This window comes from Ursus americanus, chromosome 17 (assembly GCF_024610735.1).
Source record: "Ursus americanus isolate L20-20 chromosome 17, mUrsAme1.1.p, whole genome shotgun sequence".
NCBI classification, from domain to species: domain Eukaryota; kingdom Metazoa; phylum Chordata; class Mammalia; order Carnivora; family Ursidae; genus Ursus; species Ursus americanus.
Genome location: NC_142143.1, coordinates 24,682,301 through 24,697,298, shown reverse-complemented (window position 1 = coordinate 24,697,298; position 14,998 = coordinate 24,682,301). Strand labels below are relative to the sequence as shown.

Below are 14,998 nucleotides of genomic sequence, written 5' to 3'. Positions count from 1 at the left end.
GTAGCCAGTTATTTTTCTTAAATGCTGATTTTTATTGTTACATTTCCTTGCTTAAAAATCTTTAGTGGCTCCTCACAGCCTACAGGATAAAGTAAACTATTAGGGCATATAAGACCAAAGTCCTTTAAAACCCCTCTCAGTGATCATAACTGTTCCCTTCTTCCCTTTGATGTTAGCCTGTCCCAGACCATGCCACCATGCCTGTGACATACTTCCATGGCTGTCCCCTTTCTTCATCCTGTTCTCTTGCCCAGAATGTTCTTCCCTCCTTTACTAAATTCATGCTCAACTGTTAGGGCATAGCTTCAGCGTTAGCACCTCTTGACTTCTTTTCCCACACTTTCCCATATTTTATGTTGGTTTGTAATTATTCATACCATCTCTTCTATACTAAGTTCTTGAAAACAGCAGTTACGTGTATCCATCTTTGTTCCTATGACCCTTTTTCAGTACCCAGGATATAGTAACCACTAAATGAATGTAAACTCCATTTACTAGCATGGAAATGGGCTATTATTAACATTAAGGTAATTTAAATTTTTAGTTGATTCAGTATGACTTTTATTTCAATATGAGACACTTTTTCTAAAATTGGTTAAAATGTCTTTCTGCCTTAGTGTTGTGGAATGAAATGTTCTTAGTATTTGAGAACTTAGAGCATCCTATGGTTTTCATTTTGGAATACATACTATCATCATCTTGACATAGATAGTATATGGTGTACCCAATAAATGGGCTGCATCAGGATAACTTCTGAGTGCTCTTTAAAAAATCTGCTTTCAGGTCTCATTCAAAACCTAATTGAATCTGAACCTATAGTTCGGGGACCCAAGAATATTTCTAACTAAAATCTCCAGGTGATTCTGATGTGTAAGTAAATCTGGGAATTATTAAGGAGCCTGAGACATATTGACAAAGGATATAACCTAGATGATTTTTTCTCCCTTTTTCTAATAAAAATTCTGATTAATTAGAAGTAAGTTATTTGAAGTTTTTCTGCTGTTTGGGGTGGTTTAATAAATCCTATACAATGTCATTCATCTCCTTTAGCAAGGCATCCTGTTAAAAGTGGCTGAAACCATCAAAAGTTGGATTTTTTCTCAGTACAATAAGAAAGATGACTTACTTCACAAGTTGGTAAGTGTTTGCTCTACTTCTTTTTGTCAGTTTTCAGGGCTCCAGTTTACTAGTGACAAAATCTAATGAATCAGAATTTGTTTTGCTACTGATTTGGGCAGTAATTGATTCTAAATAGAAAATCTGGGCCGTTCTCTGAAAGGAGACTGCCTGCTTCGTGAAGTGTTAATAAAGTTTGTTGGTATCACCTAAAAAAAAAAGAAAAAAGACCAAGAAATTGTTCCGTAATTGTGGATATTTGAATTTGGATTTACCAGTATTATTTCCTGGTTCTTCCAAGAGGTTATTAGCCATTTAAAATAGAATATACTGGTAGTTATTGATACTTACTTGTTAGGTTACTAATTTCCTGCTGCCGTCTTCCTCCATTGACAAGTATTCCTCTCAGTAGGGAAGGGAATATATCTATTAGTGAGATCTTCTTGCTTTTCATTAGGAGCTTGACTGTCTGTATCCTTATCTCACAGTCTATGATTACAAAGTTTGGGCAGAATCAAAGTGGTTCCCCCCTAATTTATTTATTGTTAATCTATCATTCTCTGATAATTTCATATGTAAAATTTAGTCTCCCAAGACTAATAATCACAGAATTTTCCAAAGACTTGGGGTTGTGACCATTGAGAGTCTTTGTGATTCCTGTGAGGCTTGCTTTTTTCCCCCCCCTACTCTCAACTGTAATAGATCTGGTATTTGACTGCTGATCCCCAAGAGAGAGTGCTTCAACTTTGTACATCCTAAGCAGTGCAAAATCCAGGTAGTATAGCTAAAAAATTGGAATTATGAAGTTCTCATCGCTCTCAGAAGGAGTAATCAAGTTACAAGTAAGCAGATTTCAGGATCCTCTGCTGGCCTATGACCTTAAGATGATAATTATCATTCTTGTAAATTACCATTTGTAAAGAGATGTTTACAAAGTGCTTTCACATTTTGATTTGGTAATCCAAACACTAAAAGGTTTAGTGCATTTTACCAATTAGAAAGCCTGAGATGCAGACAGTTCAGTTTTGTTTACAAATACTTATTAAGTGAATTGTTTAAGAATGTTCAGCTAGAAAGTGATAGAGTTAGAATTTGAACTCAGGTCTCCCGTTTCAAAGCCTAGGCTCTCCATTATAACATACTACCTCTCTAGCTTGAGTATTATTATGTATTGACTGACTAAAATTACTTTTTTAGCAATCCAGATGGGCAAGTTCTCTGTTCAGGGTTTCATCTTTGTAGGTATGTTGAGAAGGTCAATGAAGTGTCTTTTCACCTACGTAGAATATCCTCTCTATCCAGGTGGAGCCATCCTCATTCTTCAGTGATACTAGGACTGTGGTAAGGTATATGGATCCAAATACATTTTTCTGTGGCTTAGTTGTAGTCTACATAGTCCTGATCTTTTCATTCTTGGTCCTTTGTCACTGGCCACATGTTTCACTGTAAAGTGCCAGCTTTATATGCATCCCTTTTGTGCCTGTGTTATAGAGAACTGTAAGAAGTACATACCAAAGAAATAATTTACTAGTAATGGAACAAGGAAATACCCTGTGGCTTCTGGCATGAGATGCTTGACTTTTCCCTTGACTATGACATATTTAAAAGTTTTGTTGGCAATACAGATATTGAACCAGTCCCTCTTTCCTTTTATAAAAATACTGACAGTTGCTCCATGATAGCTGAACCTTTTGCCATTACTCCTTTTTATTAAAGTAATACTTGTTGAAGATTTTTTAAAAAGTTCTTTTATAACAACTATAATGGTAGGGGTATTAGCACTTTTTAAGCACTTGTTAGCCTGTAAAGTGCTTTCACACATGTTATCTCATTTGGTCCTCATCAACTTTATGAAACAACACTATATATTAAAAAATATAAAAGATCACTGAAATATATTGACACATGAATAGTTCCCTTCTCCAACCCTAGGAGTAAAAACAGAAATCTCTTTATTCTTTAGCTGTGCTTCTCATACCCTTTTATTCCACATAGGCAGAAATCTTCTGAGTTAACCTTCTCATACCATTTTTCCATTCAGATCTTTAAAAGATCCCTGTTTACCCATCAAATCAAATCTAATTCATCACTTCAGCATGAAAGAGTCTACATAATTTGGTCCTAAACTGTCTTTCCAGCCAATATTTTCATCAGCCAACCCAGTCTTCCTTTTCTTTTATTCCGTATCTATTCTGTATGTCTGTGTTTGTGCTTTTGTACTATGGTAGAATTCTTTCCATTTTTTCTCTTTTATTGCAGTCTTTTCAATAAACAGTCCTAACTCTTCCTCAGGCCTTTCCCACAAACTTCAGCCTATTGGATCTCTTATTTTCTTCAACAATGTAGTAATAATTATTCATACTATGTTTTGTGGGTTTTGTATTCTATTATGTGTGCTTTTCTTTATTGTATTTTAATTATTTCATGTGTACTAACAACATTAACAGCTAACACTTACATTGTATCTATTATGTAAGTGTTTACTGTGTACCAGACACTTAATATTTTATAAATATTGACTGACTTAATTCTCACGACAACACTATGAAGTAGGTACTATTCTTATCCTCATTTTGCAGATGAGGAAACTGAAACAGAGAAGTTACTAACTTAAGATGTAGAACCAGGATATAAACCTAGGTACTAACTATGTCTTGGCACTCAAACTTATTGAGGGTGAGCCAGAGTTAGCATGGTACACCTCCCCACAACACAGAGCACCCAGCCATACAGATGATACCTACTAATATTTAGTCAGTCAGAAGTAGTACCTTTTAAATATCTTCATTTATTTGAGAGTTGGACCTGAGTTCAAATAGGGTTACTGTGAAATGTTTCTTAATATTAGCAGGTGTCTATTTTCCCACTAATGTGATTGTCATATTGCAAATACACAATTTTAGAATTTATCCTTAAAAAATTTTGATTCATTGATTTAATCTGATTTACTATTATAGCTATAATGATCAGAATATAGTTCAAATTCTTCCTTTGTAGAGGCAGTAGAGTTACTAGATAATACTGCATTAGTTATTTAGAGTGACTTTGAAGTTTTTTTGTATGTTTGGGTGATTGTAGGTGGTTAGTTTGTCACATTCTTTTTTTTTTTTTTTAAAGATCTTATTTATTTGACACAGAGAGAGAAACATGGGGCTCCATCCCAGGACCCTGGGATCACGCCCTGAGCCCAAGCAGTCGCTTAACTAGCTGAGCCACCCAGGTGCCTCAGTTTGTCACATTCTTGAATCAGATATTCCCAAAGCTATTAGTATTGCCTCAAAGCACAATAGTTTTGAGGAAACAACCCAGTTTTGCACACAGGTCTGATGCCAAGGATGGTGTTAAAGAAAGTGTGTACCTGATTAAGCAGTTCTATTCAAGGAGCTACGAAGAGGGAAATCTCCCATTCTACATTAATAGCTTTCCCCCTCTCTGTGAGCCTTAGCCTTCCTTTAGTTAGGCTTCTTTAATAACCCATATATAGGTCATAGAGGTCTCATAAAAGGTACAATTTAAAGCTTTTGTAGCAAAAACTTAATTTTTAATCCTTAATATTTTAATATTGCTTTGTATGGAAAAATAATCAAATCAAATAATAAGGCCAATGTGTGGAGATTTATTTCAAAGATTACTTGAAAAGCTGCCGTGTTCCTCCTCCTACCCTCCTTGCTTCCCATGGGGGTGGGAACCCTTCCCTAACAGTGGTATAAAGTGAATTATGCTATTCTGTTTATGAAAGTGGGGTAGAGTGTCAATTAATTAATTGGTTCCTAATGTTAGAATTCTGATTTTTTTTAAGGTTTTATTTATTTATTTATTTATTTATTTATTTATTTATTTATTTATTTTGGGGAGAGAGAGAGCAGGGAAAGGAGCAGAGGGAGAGGGAGAGAGAGAATCCCAAGCCGACTCCGTGCTAAGCACAGAACCCAAGGCAGGGCTCAGTCTCATGACCCTGAGATCATGACCTGAGCCAAAATCAAGAGTCAGACGCTTAACTGACTGAGCCACCCAGGCGCCCAGAATCATGATTCTGAGGAGAGAAGGGAGACACATGAAAAGATGCTAAGCATCCCTAATCATCAGGGAAATGCAAATCAAAACCACGATGAGATACAACCTGACACCTGTTGTACCAGAATGCCTGTACCAAAAGACAAGAAATAAATGTTCCAGGGATGTGGAGAATAAGGAACCCTCATGCTGTTAGTGAGAATGTAAATTTGTGTGGCCCCTGTAGAAACCATTATGAAAGTTCCTCAAAAAATTAGAAAAACCATTTAATCCAGTAATTCCACTATTTGGCTATTTACCCAAAGAAAATAAAAACACTAATTCAAAAAGATAAATACACCCCTATGTTTATTGCAGCATTACTTACAATAGCCAAGATATGGAAGCAACCAAAGTGTCCATCAATAGATGAATGGATAAAGAAGAAATGATAGTTATATACCATGAATATTAGCCATAAAAAAAGAATGAGATCTTGCCATTTGCAACAACATGAATGGACCTAGAGGATATTATGCTAAGTGAAATAAGTCAGAGAAAGACAAATACTATATGATTTCATGTATATGTGGAATCTAAAAACCAGAACAAAAAAGTAGAAACACACCCATAAATACAGAAAACAAACATGGTTGCCAGAGGGGTGGGGGGATAGAAGAATGGGCAAAATGAGTGAAGAGGAGTGGGAGGTACAGGCTTCCAATTATAGAATGAATAAGTCATGGGGATGAAAGGCATAGCACAGGGACTTCAGTCAGTGCTACTGTAATAGTATTGTATGATGACAGATGGTAGCTACACTTGTGGTGAGCCTAACATAATGTATGGAGTTGTCAAATCACTGTGTTGTACACTTGAAACTAATGTAACATTGTGTGATAACTGTACTTTTAAAAAAGGAAGGAAGGAAAAAGAAAGAGAAAGGAAAAAGGAAAGGGAGAGAAAGAAGAGAGAAGAGGCAATGGTTCAAATATGAAACAAAAGTACTGCACAGGTACGTGCAGGGTGTGTCAGTAGATGCTAAAAATGCCATACCAGGCTAAAAAGATGACCATCATTCCAGGAAGATGTTTTTGTTTTAGAGAATTAATATCGATAAAGGGGTGCCTGCCTGGCTCAGTAGGTAGATCATGTGACTCTTGATCTTGGGGTTGTGAGTTCAAGCCCCACATTGGGCATAGATCTTTTTTCTAATTTCTTCTTTCCTTATTTTAAAAGATTTTATTTATTTCAGAGAGAGAGTGAGAGAGTGCACAAGCATGAGCGGGGGAGGGCGCAGCTGGCAGAGGGAGAAGCTGCTGAGCAGGGAGCTCATTGTGGGGGGCTCCCAGGACCCTGGGATCATGACCCGAACCCAAGGCAGATGCTTAACCTACTGAGCCACCCAGGCGCCCCTGGGGAGTAGAGCTTTCTTTAAAAAAAGAAAAAAATCAATAAATGTATCCCTATAGGACTAATGTTAATTAAAAACATTCTTCTCCTTCTCTAAAAGTAATGTATAACACACAATCAAGAGGACATTCACTCAATAGTTGGGTATATGGATCACTGCATCCCTATTTAGTCCCCATTATGATCAGCTTAAGCAGGGTGGGTAGGCTCTTGTGTAGGAATAGTTAACTGGCTAAGAGCAGACCCATTGCCTTGAAACCCTAGACCTAATTGGTTTTACTTTAATAGCTAAAGGCCTTGTCCATTAAAAGTTCTCTTTATTTTTATCTTACAGTAGGATCATTCTGTTCTTAAATTTAATGCATAATAAAACTTCAAATTTTCTCGTACAGCAGACTCTATGTAGGGAAGTGTAACTGATTACCAAAGACTTAGGATTTGAAATCAGCATTTTGGAAAGTTAATCTCTTCGGGCTTTAGTTTTCTCCTCAGTAGAACAGAGAGAAGGATGAAGATGTACATCATGGGGGTTACTGTGAAAGTTAACCTGTGTACTCCTAATATTGTTACTTCATCTCTTACCTTTTTTGTTTTTGTTTTTTAATTTATCTATTTAAGTAATCTCTACACTCAACGTGGGGCTCAAACTCGTAACCCTGAGATCAAGAATTGTGTGCTCCTGCTACTGAGCCAGCCAGGTTCCCTCATCTCTCACCTTTTTACCATGTACACTCTATGTGAAACTAAAAGCAATGACTTGAAGTTCTAAAGAGGATTTTGTTCTTCCCATCCCCCTCTTCCAACTGTTTTATCTGGTCAGTTCTTGTTCATACTTTAAGACTCGGCTCAGGGATCACCTCTTTTCCCTTCTCTGACTTCATTACAAGTTTTGGTTCCTTTCTGCCATTTTCATAATAACCCAGGTCTAACTCATCGAACTTCTTTGCACATTATGCTGTAACCGCTTACTTTTCAGTCCTCTTCTTTAAACTGTGAACTCTTTAATAAGGAGTAGAGACTTGTATGTTATGCTCATTTTTCGTGCCCTTGGTGTCAAGCGTGGTTCTTGGTATATATAATATTTTTTAATAGATAGAAGGAAAGAGGAAAAAATAAATGAGCTAGTATATGTGAAAGCATTTTGTAAACTATAAAGTGCTATGCACATATTAGTGTGGTTTTGCATTACATTCCTTAATGTTGTGTTTTTAATATCCGAATGTCCATTTTTAGAAGGCCTGGATCCTACTGATTTAATTCTCACTGTAACAGTATCCAGGGGCAGCAATTTAGGTTACAGGATTATAGTTTCCATGCTCTGTTCCAACAATTTAATTAGGCTTAACTAGACGGGTTTATTAGTCTTTAGTTACTTCACATTTCGTTATTAAAAATTTATATTTCACATCTGGTGGCTCAATAACATCCATCTCAGTTTTTATTGTTTCACATTTATGGTGAAACTAAAACCCCATACATCATACTAAAGATAGATTGGACTGTTGTATCTTCCCCTTGGAGGCCATACTGAAAATAAATACCCTAAATTTTGTTAGCACATTAGGAGCTTAGCATTTAATACAAAATTATGTATGTAATAATGCCTCTCTTCCGGTTTTTTAATGGCAAGGATATTGGATTCCGACTCGACTCACTACATACCATCCTGCAACAGGAAGTCCTGTTACAAGAGGATGTGGAGCTGATTGAGCTACTTGATCCCAGTATCCTGTCTGCAGGGCAACCTCAACAACAGGAAAATGGACACCTTCCAACACTTTGCTCCCTGGCAACCCCTAATATTTGGTACTGTCCAGAAAACATCTATCCCTTGCTTACATATATGGTATTAGCAGAGGAAATCCATCATCATATTCTCCACTGTAAAGAAATTATAAACATTCCGTATATTTTAACATTGTAATTAATGTAACGATACCCCAGAGGTTTAAAAAAATCCGATTATTACATATTTTTAATTCAGTATAATTACTTCTGTGTTTAATAACCCAACAAGCAGGCATAACATGTGCCCCAAGAATCTCTCTTACCCATATGCCTATACACGTGTGTGTATGCAGTCCTTGCCAGTTCTTTATGTATCTTTAAAATTAATAGATTATATCATAAACACACTGTAGAAACATCAAAAAATAGGATGGAACATGGAGGTAAACTGTCAATTCTTGCTTTCTTGGCCGAGAAGCCATAGAAAATAGACTGACAATTCAATCCTAAAACTTTTCAACTACTTGAAGTATTTGGGTCTAATGTGGAAGTCCTATGTTTTTAGAACAAACAGCAAAAGGATTGTATATATGAATTGTTCATGTCCTCTTCCTATTAAAGTATGAGTTTATTAAGTAAACAAAATCATTGCTTGAACTATTCAAGTTATACAGGTAGTTACATAACATTGGCCTCAAATTTCTGAATTTATCTGTCTCTCCTGTCATGTTGACAAATGCTTCATATTGTAACAGGTAGCAAAGTATGTCTTCCAAATCCTGATGAAGTAAAGCATCTTATCCTTTACAAATATAAGAATGCAAGGAGCTGCTAGAGGGAACCAGGGTTTTAAGAATTTTACAGCTTTAACTCTCAAGTTTCCTTTAGGCACAGATGTGATTAAACAACCCTGAGGCTTGTAAATACTTAGACTTCGCTATTAATGCATGAAAGTATATGATGAGATTTTGCTTTGATATTACCAGTATCATCTGAAAGTTAAGATTCCAAGAGAAATTAGGGCAGATAAATATTTATTAGGAAGCATTCTTACATGTGACTTTCTTTATAATTTGATTATAACTGTCTTCAAGTATTGTTTATGTCTTTTTAGATATCCTCAGACACATCTCCCTATAGTCACCTTTTTCTTATATGCATTTTTATCAAAGCCTTCATTGCTTAAAAGATGTAGTTTAGTCTGTAGATTTATAATTAATCTAGAGGAAAAAAATCTCATATATATTTTTACTTAAAGCAGTGTAAAAGTACAAAGTTTGTGCATATTATGGGCTGCGGTAAGTATATGTATTCCAGATTTATGATAATGATTATTAAAATTAGATGACTTTACTGAAACAGTTACTCGAGTGTATTATTTCTACTGGAAAAATACTTATATTTTCTTGACATACTTATTTCTTTGCAAATAATTAGTATCTGACTTTGGGAAAAGAACTCATGACGATATTAAAATACATTTTAATATTAAAAATTAGTAAAAATTATTTTTACTTTTAAATTTGTAAAATTGGATTTTATTTTATTTTATTTATTATTATTTTTTTAAAGATTTTATTTATTTAGTTGACAGAGACAGCCAGCGAGAGAGGGAACACAAGCAGGGGGAGTGGGAAAGGAAGAAGCAGGCTCCCAGCGGAGGAGCCTGATGCGGGGCTCGATCCCATAACGCCGGGACCACGCCCTGAGCCGAAGGCAGACGCTTAACGACTGCGCCACGCAGGCGCCCCGTAAAATTGGATTTTAAACTCTGTTTTTAGGTTAGAAGAGTCCATATCTTTGAGGAAAAAAAAGTCATTTCAGAAGACACCTATTTCTTATGTCCTTTACCTAAACTTAGCTCAGATTTTAATACCTAAGCACCATTGTTTATTTGCTAGTTTTAAACTATTTCATATTACTTGTTTAAATGTCACATTTTTTAAGTCACACTTTACAAAGAAGCTAGCATTTTATCTATTTTAGTAAATCTAAATTACTGACTAACACATCTTTCTCTAGTCTGATGGATATCATTTTCTTGGTTTCTCTGTTATAGGGATGTCTCAGTGCTGTTTGCCTTTATTAGTTTGCTCATTATGCTTCCCACTTGGTGGATTGTATCTTCCTGGCTGGTATGGGGAGTGATTCTATTTATTTTTCTGATCGTAAGAGCTTTGAGATTATGGAGGACAGCCAAACTACAAGTAACTCTAAAAAAATACAGTGTCCGTTTAGAAGATACAGCAACAAATAGCCGAGCTTTTACTAACCTTGTGAGAAAAGCTTTACGTCTCATTCAAGAAACTGAAGTCATTTCCAGAGGATTTACACTGTGAGTTCATTTTTCATTTTATTTTTTAAATAATTCTTTTCTACTATACAGATAAATTAGAATATTTATTACCTATTTTCATTTCTGTGTTGCATTTATAGAAAAAAGTAGGTTTTTCTTAGGCACTTAAGTCTCAACTGTGAAAGAACAAATACATTATAAGTTGGATTTAACATGTAGTTATGATTCTGCTTATCTACTTTGAGAAATCAGAGAGCTTTGAGAATTATGATTATTTCTGTGTTACCACGTGATTATTTTATGGGATAATAGAGAGAGCCTAACATTGAACCTAGCATGCAAAGTTACCCAACAAATGTTTGTTTCCTTTACTCCCTGCCAGATGCTCTCTTTTCTCAGTTTAAATGATAGATGTATCGCACTTGAATTCATTTTGAAAAATTTTGCCACGCATTAATAATGTTCTTTAGGTAAATGTTAGCAGATATTATGGCACTAATACTCTCAGAATATCATGCAAATAATGATGTTTCACATTCTTATAGGAAGTTAAATATTCACCAGTCTAGTCTAGTCTTAATTAAATATTAAGCTACTGGATATATAGGATATTTATTTTATTATTAAAAGGGTGGTTATATTTATTGAGCACCATTTATGTTCAAAATACTGTGCTAGGTAATTTTGTATATAACTAAAAGCATACAATTACATGTGGTAGAGCAAATGTTCAGATCCAGTCCACCCGACTCTAGAGCTTTTTCCAGTCTGCTAGGCTGCCTGCCTATCTAACAAATGACAGTTGTACTGTAGTATATTTAATGATTTATTTAACTCATATAACCTTTGCAATCTGTAGGTGGCAGAAAGTAAGTATATGGTGAAGAATAAGTACTGCTCTTAATTACTTGTATCTGGAAAATCAAGGGAGAGCAGAAGAACCTTGGGTAGTCACCTCGTTCTTCACTCTGCCATGCTTATTAACTTAAACAGTCCTGAGGAAAAGCTGTATGTGGAAAATCACGAAACAGGGAAGTGGAAGAATCTCCAGTAGTCATCTCATTCTTTACTCTATTGTGTTCTAGAACAGTGTTTAAACAATCCAAGCCATGGGAGAGATTTTTATAACTTCTCTTTCTGCTCAATTCAACATGTAATAGTTCTCTGTTAATTTTTGTCCTTCTTATTGTAGTTAAAGTCTACTTGTTGGTAGAGCATAGCAAATATTAAGTTGTTTGAACATCTCAATTTTAAAAGTTAAAAACACCACTGAGTAATAGCTCCTTTTCATTCTTGATTTGCACAGTATTTCATTGAGAAGTCTGACTGGTTAAGCAAAGTGGCTATGTGTCCATTTAATGCATAGGCATGTATAGGGGATTCTGTGCTTTTTGTCATTTTCCAATTTACGTTATAGAATTGGCATGAAGAGCTAAAATGGGCCACCTAGACATGCTTGACCTCTGGATTATGACTTATATCCAGTGACATGCAAGCAGGCAAAAGAAATGTTGGCAAAAATTGTTTCACTTGTTTCCACCTAACTAGATAATGGATTGAGAAAAATTATGAGGGGTAATGAATCTTGAACCATAACTTTTTTGGAAATATTTTCATCTTTAAAACCGATTTATTAGTAAAATGAAACTCACATAATAGTGCCATATATTGAAAACGTGTCCTCTTTTGTTCACTTCAGTTTGTCCACTCTAGCAAAGAATTTAACCATTCTTTGCCTCATTTTGTTATTTAAAAATAAGCCTATCAGTCATTGTCCTCTGTCTTTTTAATAGATTTTTAATGCCTGAATATATTTTAGTTTGGTTTAGTATTTTAAGAGTTTTGAGTTAGAGGTCTTATTTTGCAAATATGTGGTTAAAGATAGTGTAAGAAATTTATAAATTCCAGTATTTTGTTTTGCTACTGGGAGAGGTTACTGGTTAGGTAAAAAAAAACTATTATCCAATAGCTGTATAATATGTAATTATTTTTCATTTTATTCATAAAAGCATGATATATTATACATCATTATTGCAAATAGGTACTCCCCATTTATCTTTTGGAAAGTGCTATGAAATGTGCTTCCTCTTGAATAGTTTTGAGAGTAGCTGTGCTACTACCTAGTAACCCTTCCTTTGCCTTTCTACTTGCATTCCCCTGTTGGCCACTGGTCCCGTTATCTCTCTGCGTCCCCTACTTCATTTTGAGTAGGTAAGTGCCAGTGGCAGCAGGTGGGTAAGTCATTTTACCCTACTTTTATGAAGGTACAGAATGTATTTCTACACAGTATTTGATTGTTCTGTACAAGTGACCAAAAATATGATTGATGAACATACATAAATGCATATTAAGAATGTAAAAGTATTTGTAATTAAGGCTTTCATACTTATTATAGATAGACAGGTTTTGAAAACAATGTACAGTAGTACCACTTTAGTATATTTTAGCAAGTAGAGTGTCTATATCAAAAAGTTGCAATGTCTTACATAAGTATTTGTACATTTCTACTATATTTTGACTAAAATTTATTGTTTCCCCAAATCAAAAGAAGCCTTTACTCTTTGAGATTTTAATTTTTCATTTGTCTTTTTTTTTGGTGGCTATATATGTATCAGGGAAATGGTTATTTATGAAACCTGAGTTGGGATATTTACAATCATTTTCTAATAAAGACCACGAAAAATGATTTTTTTTTGTAAGTTTAATAGAATTGTGGATTTAGGAAACAAGAACTTTAGGACACCTGTACAGTTGTATCACATTTTACTTTTCAAGTTTGCTTGACAGGGTCAGTGCTGCTTGCTCATTTAATAAAGCTGGACAGCATCCCAGTCAACATCTCATCGGTCTTCGGAAAGCTGTCTACAGAACTGTCAGAGCCAACTTCCAAGCAGCAAGGCTAGCTACCCTATATATGCTGAAAAAATATCCTTTTCTGTCTATATATAAGAATAAATTTGCTTCTAGAGTCACGAATATAGATAGTATAGTTGCATCCTGTAAAAGTTAAGTGTAAACTGAGATTGCCTATTTTGAAGCTAATTTTCATCATCACTTCTATTTTATTTTATTTTATTTATTTTTTTTTTTAAAGATTTTATTTATTTATTCGACAGAGAGAGAGACAGCCAGTGAGAGAGGGAACACAAGCAGGGGGAGTGGGAGAGGAAGAAGCAGGCTCATAGAGGAAGAGCCTGACATGGGGCTCGATCCCATAATGCCGGGATCACGCCCTGAGCCGAAGGCAGACGCTTACCCGCTGTGCCACCCAGGCGCCCCCATCACTTCTATTTTAAAACTGGAAATGCATTCTAGGGGGAATAACAATAACAGACAGGAAGAAAGTTTTTCTGTTCTTGCTAGGCTCAGTTTCAACAAGGAAAAAACTTGAAGGCCCTGCCCTCCCTTTACTGGTCCAAAGAATAATGTCAGAAGAATCTGGTTTTGCTAGGCCTGACATTTTTAAAAGTTACTGGACCCGGCAAATTTGTGTCATGACATGGAAATAAACTGGTAACAGGAAATCCTTCCCTTTTCAAAAAACAGAGGCTCTCAAGTCAGATTGGCTAAGTTTAAATTTTGGCTATATCAGTTACTGCCTAGGTGACCTTAAGCAAGTTTCTTAACTTTCTGTACCTTGCTTTATTCATTTTAAAAATGGTAATAACAATGTACTTTTCCTGACTGTGTTTTTGTTGACATCAAATGAGTTAGTGAGTCTAAAGTGCTTAGACAGTATCTTGTGTATAATAAACACTCAGAGACTGCATGACATTAAGTTTGTCACTTCAGTTTACTACATCAGGAAATTAGTTCTGTTAATCAGGAAATAAAGGTGTATAGGATCTTAATTTCAGTTAAGATTCATAGATCACTTAAATTATGAGTAAATGGAATGCAAAAATACTAGTTGTACCTTCGGTATTTTGGGTACTATAGCACTGATAAATATAATGCTTGAAGTTTACAGTGTGCTTTATATCTTTATATATACCTTTCCAGGTAGATCTTGTCTCCATTTTAGGAGGAAAACTAAATAAACTCCCCACTTTGTGTGATTTGCTTGGTGTTACATAACTAGTAAGAGGTGAAGTTGTGTCTTGACTGTAGGACTTAAGACTTGAAATCTTTATATATATATATATATATATATATATATATATATATAGTCTATTTTTTTAGCTATAACAGATTGTACTACTTCTTTGGAAATCGAAAGCATTTTAATTTTAGTCATGAACTTGTCCATTCAGTTCCCCCTCTGCCTGCTTTGTGTTACAAAGATAGAGTAAAAACTTGTATGACCTACTTTTAAAGACTTTTGAGTATATTCAGTAGATAAACTGGTATTCATAAAACAATGTAAGTGCCCAGGGTGACTTCCAATATAGCAGGACAATGTATTTGGCCAGTAGGGTCAGAAGAACGCTTTCAAGGAGTTGACCTTGAGTA

General features: G+C 35.1%; 2 protein-coding genes across 8 annotated transcripts in view; one reads left to right on the top strand and one right to left on the bottom strand.

Annotated features, from left to right (window-relative positions):
- The window catches only part of LOC123780684 (uncharacterized protein C3orf20 homolog), a 172,214-nt gene that overhangs the window by 16,246 nt on the left and 140,970 nt on the right, over positions 1 to 14,998 (bottom strand). The gene's annotated exons all lie outside the window — the stretch shown is intronic.
- VEZT (vezatin, adherens junctions transmembrane protein) overlaps positions 1 to 14,998 on the top strand; it is a 69,055-nt gene that overhangs the window by 25,404 nt on the left and 28,653 nt on the right. For 4 of the 7 annotated variants that reach the window (XR_015727130.1, XM_087868848.1, XM_087868850.1 and 1 more), the window contains 5 exons: positions 1,051 to 1,137; positions 2,419 to 2,457; positions 8,153 to 8,328; positions 10,310 to 10,585; positions 13,322 to 13,471. Coding sequence is in view for 6 of the 7 variants with exons in the window: in XM_087868848.1 (XP_087724974.1) it covers positions 1,051 to 1,137; positions 2,419 to 2,457; positions 8,153 to 8,328; positions 10,310 to 10,585; positions 13,322 to 13,471 (728 nt within the window). In the remaining variant the exon portion in view is untranslated. The remainder of the gene's footprint in view (positions 1 to 1,050; positions 1,138 to 2,418; positions 2,458 to 8,152; positions 8,329 to 10,309; positions 10,586 to 13,321; positions 13,472 to 14,998) is intronic. The other 3 variants (XM_087868849.1, XM_045779716.2, XM_045779715.2) reach the window with 3 other exon arrangements.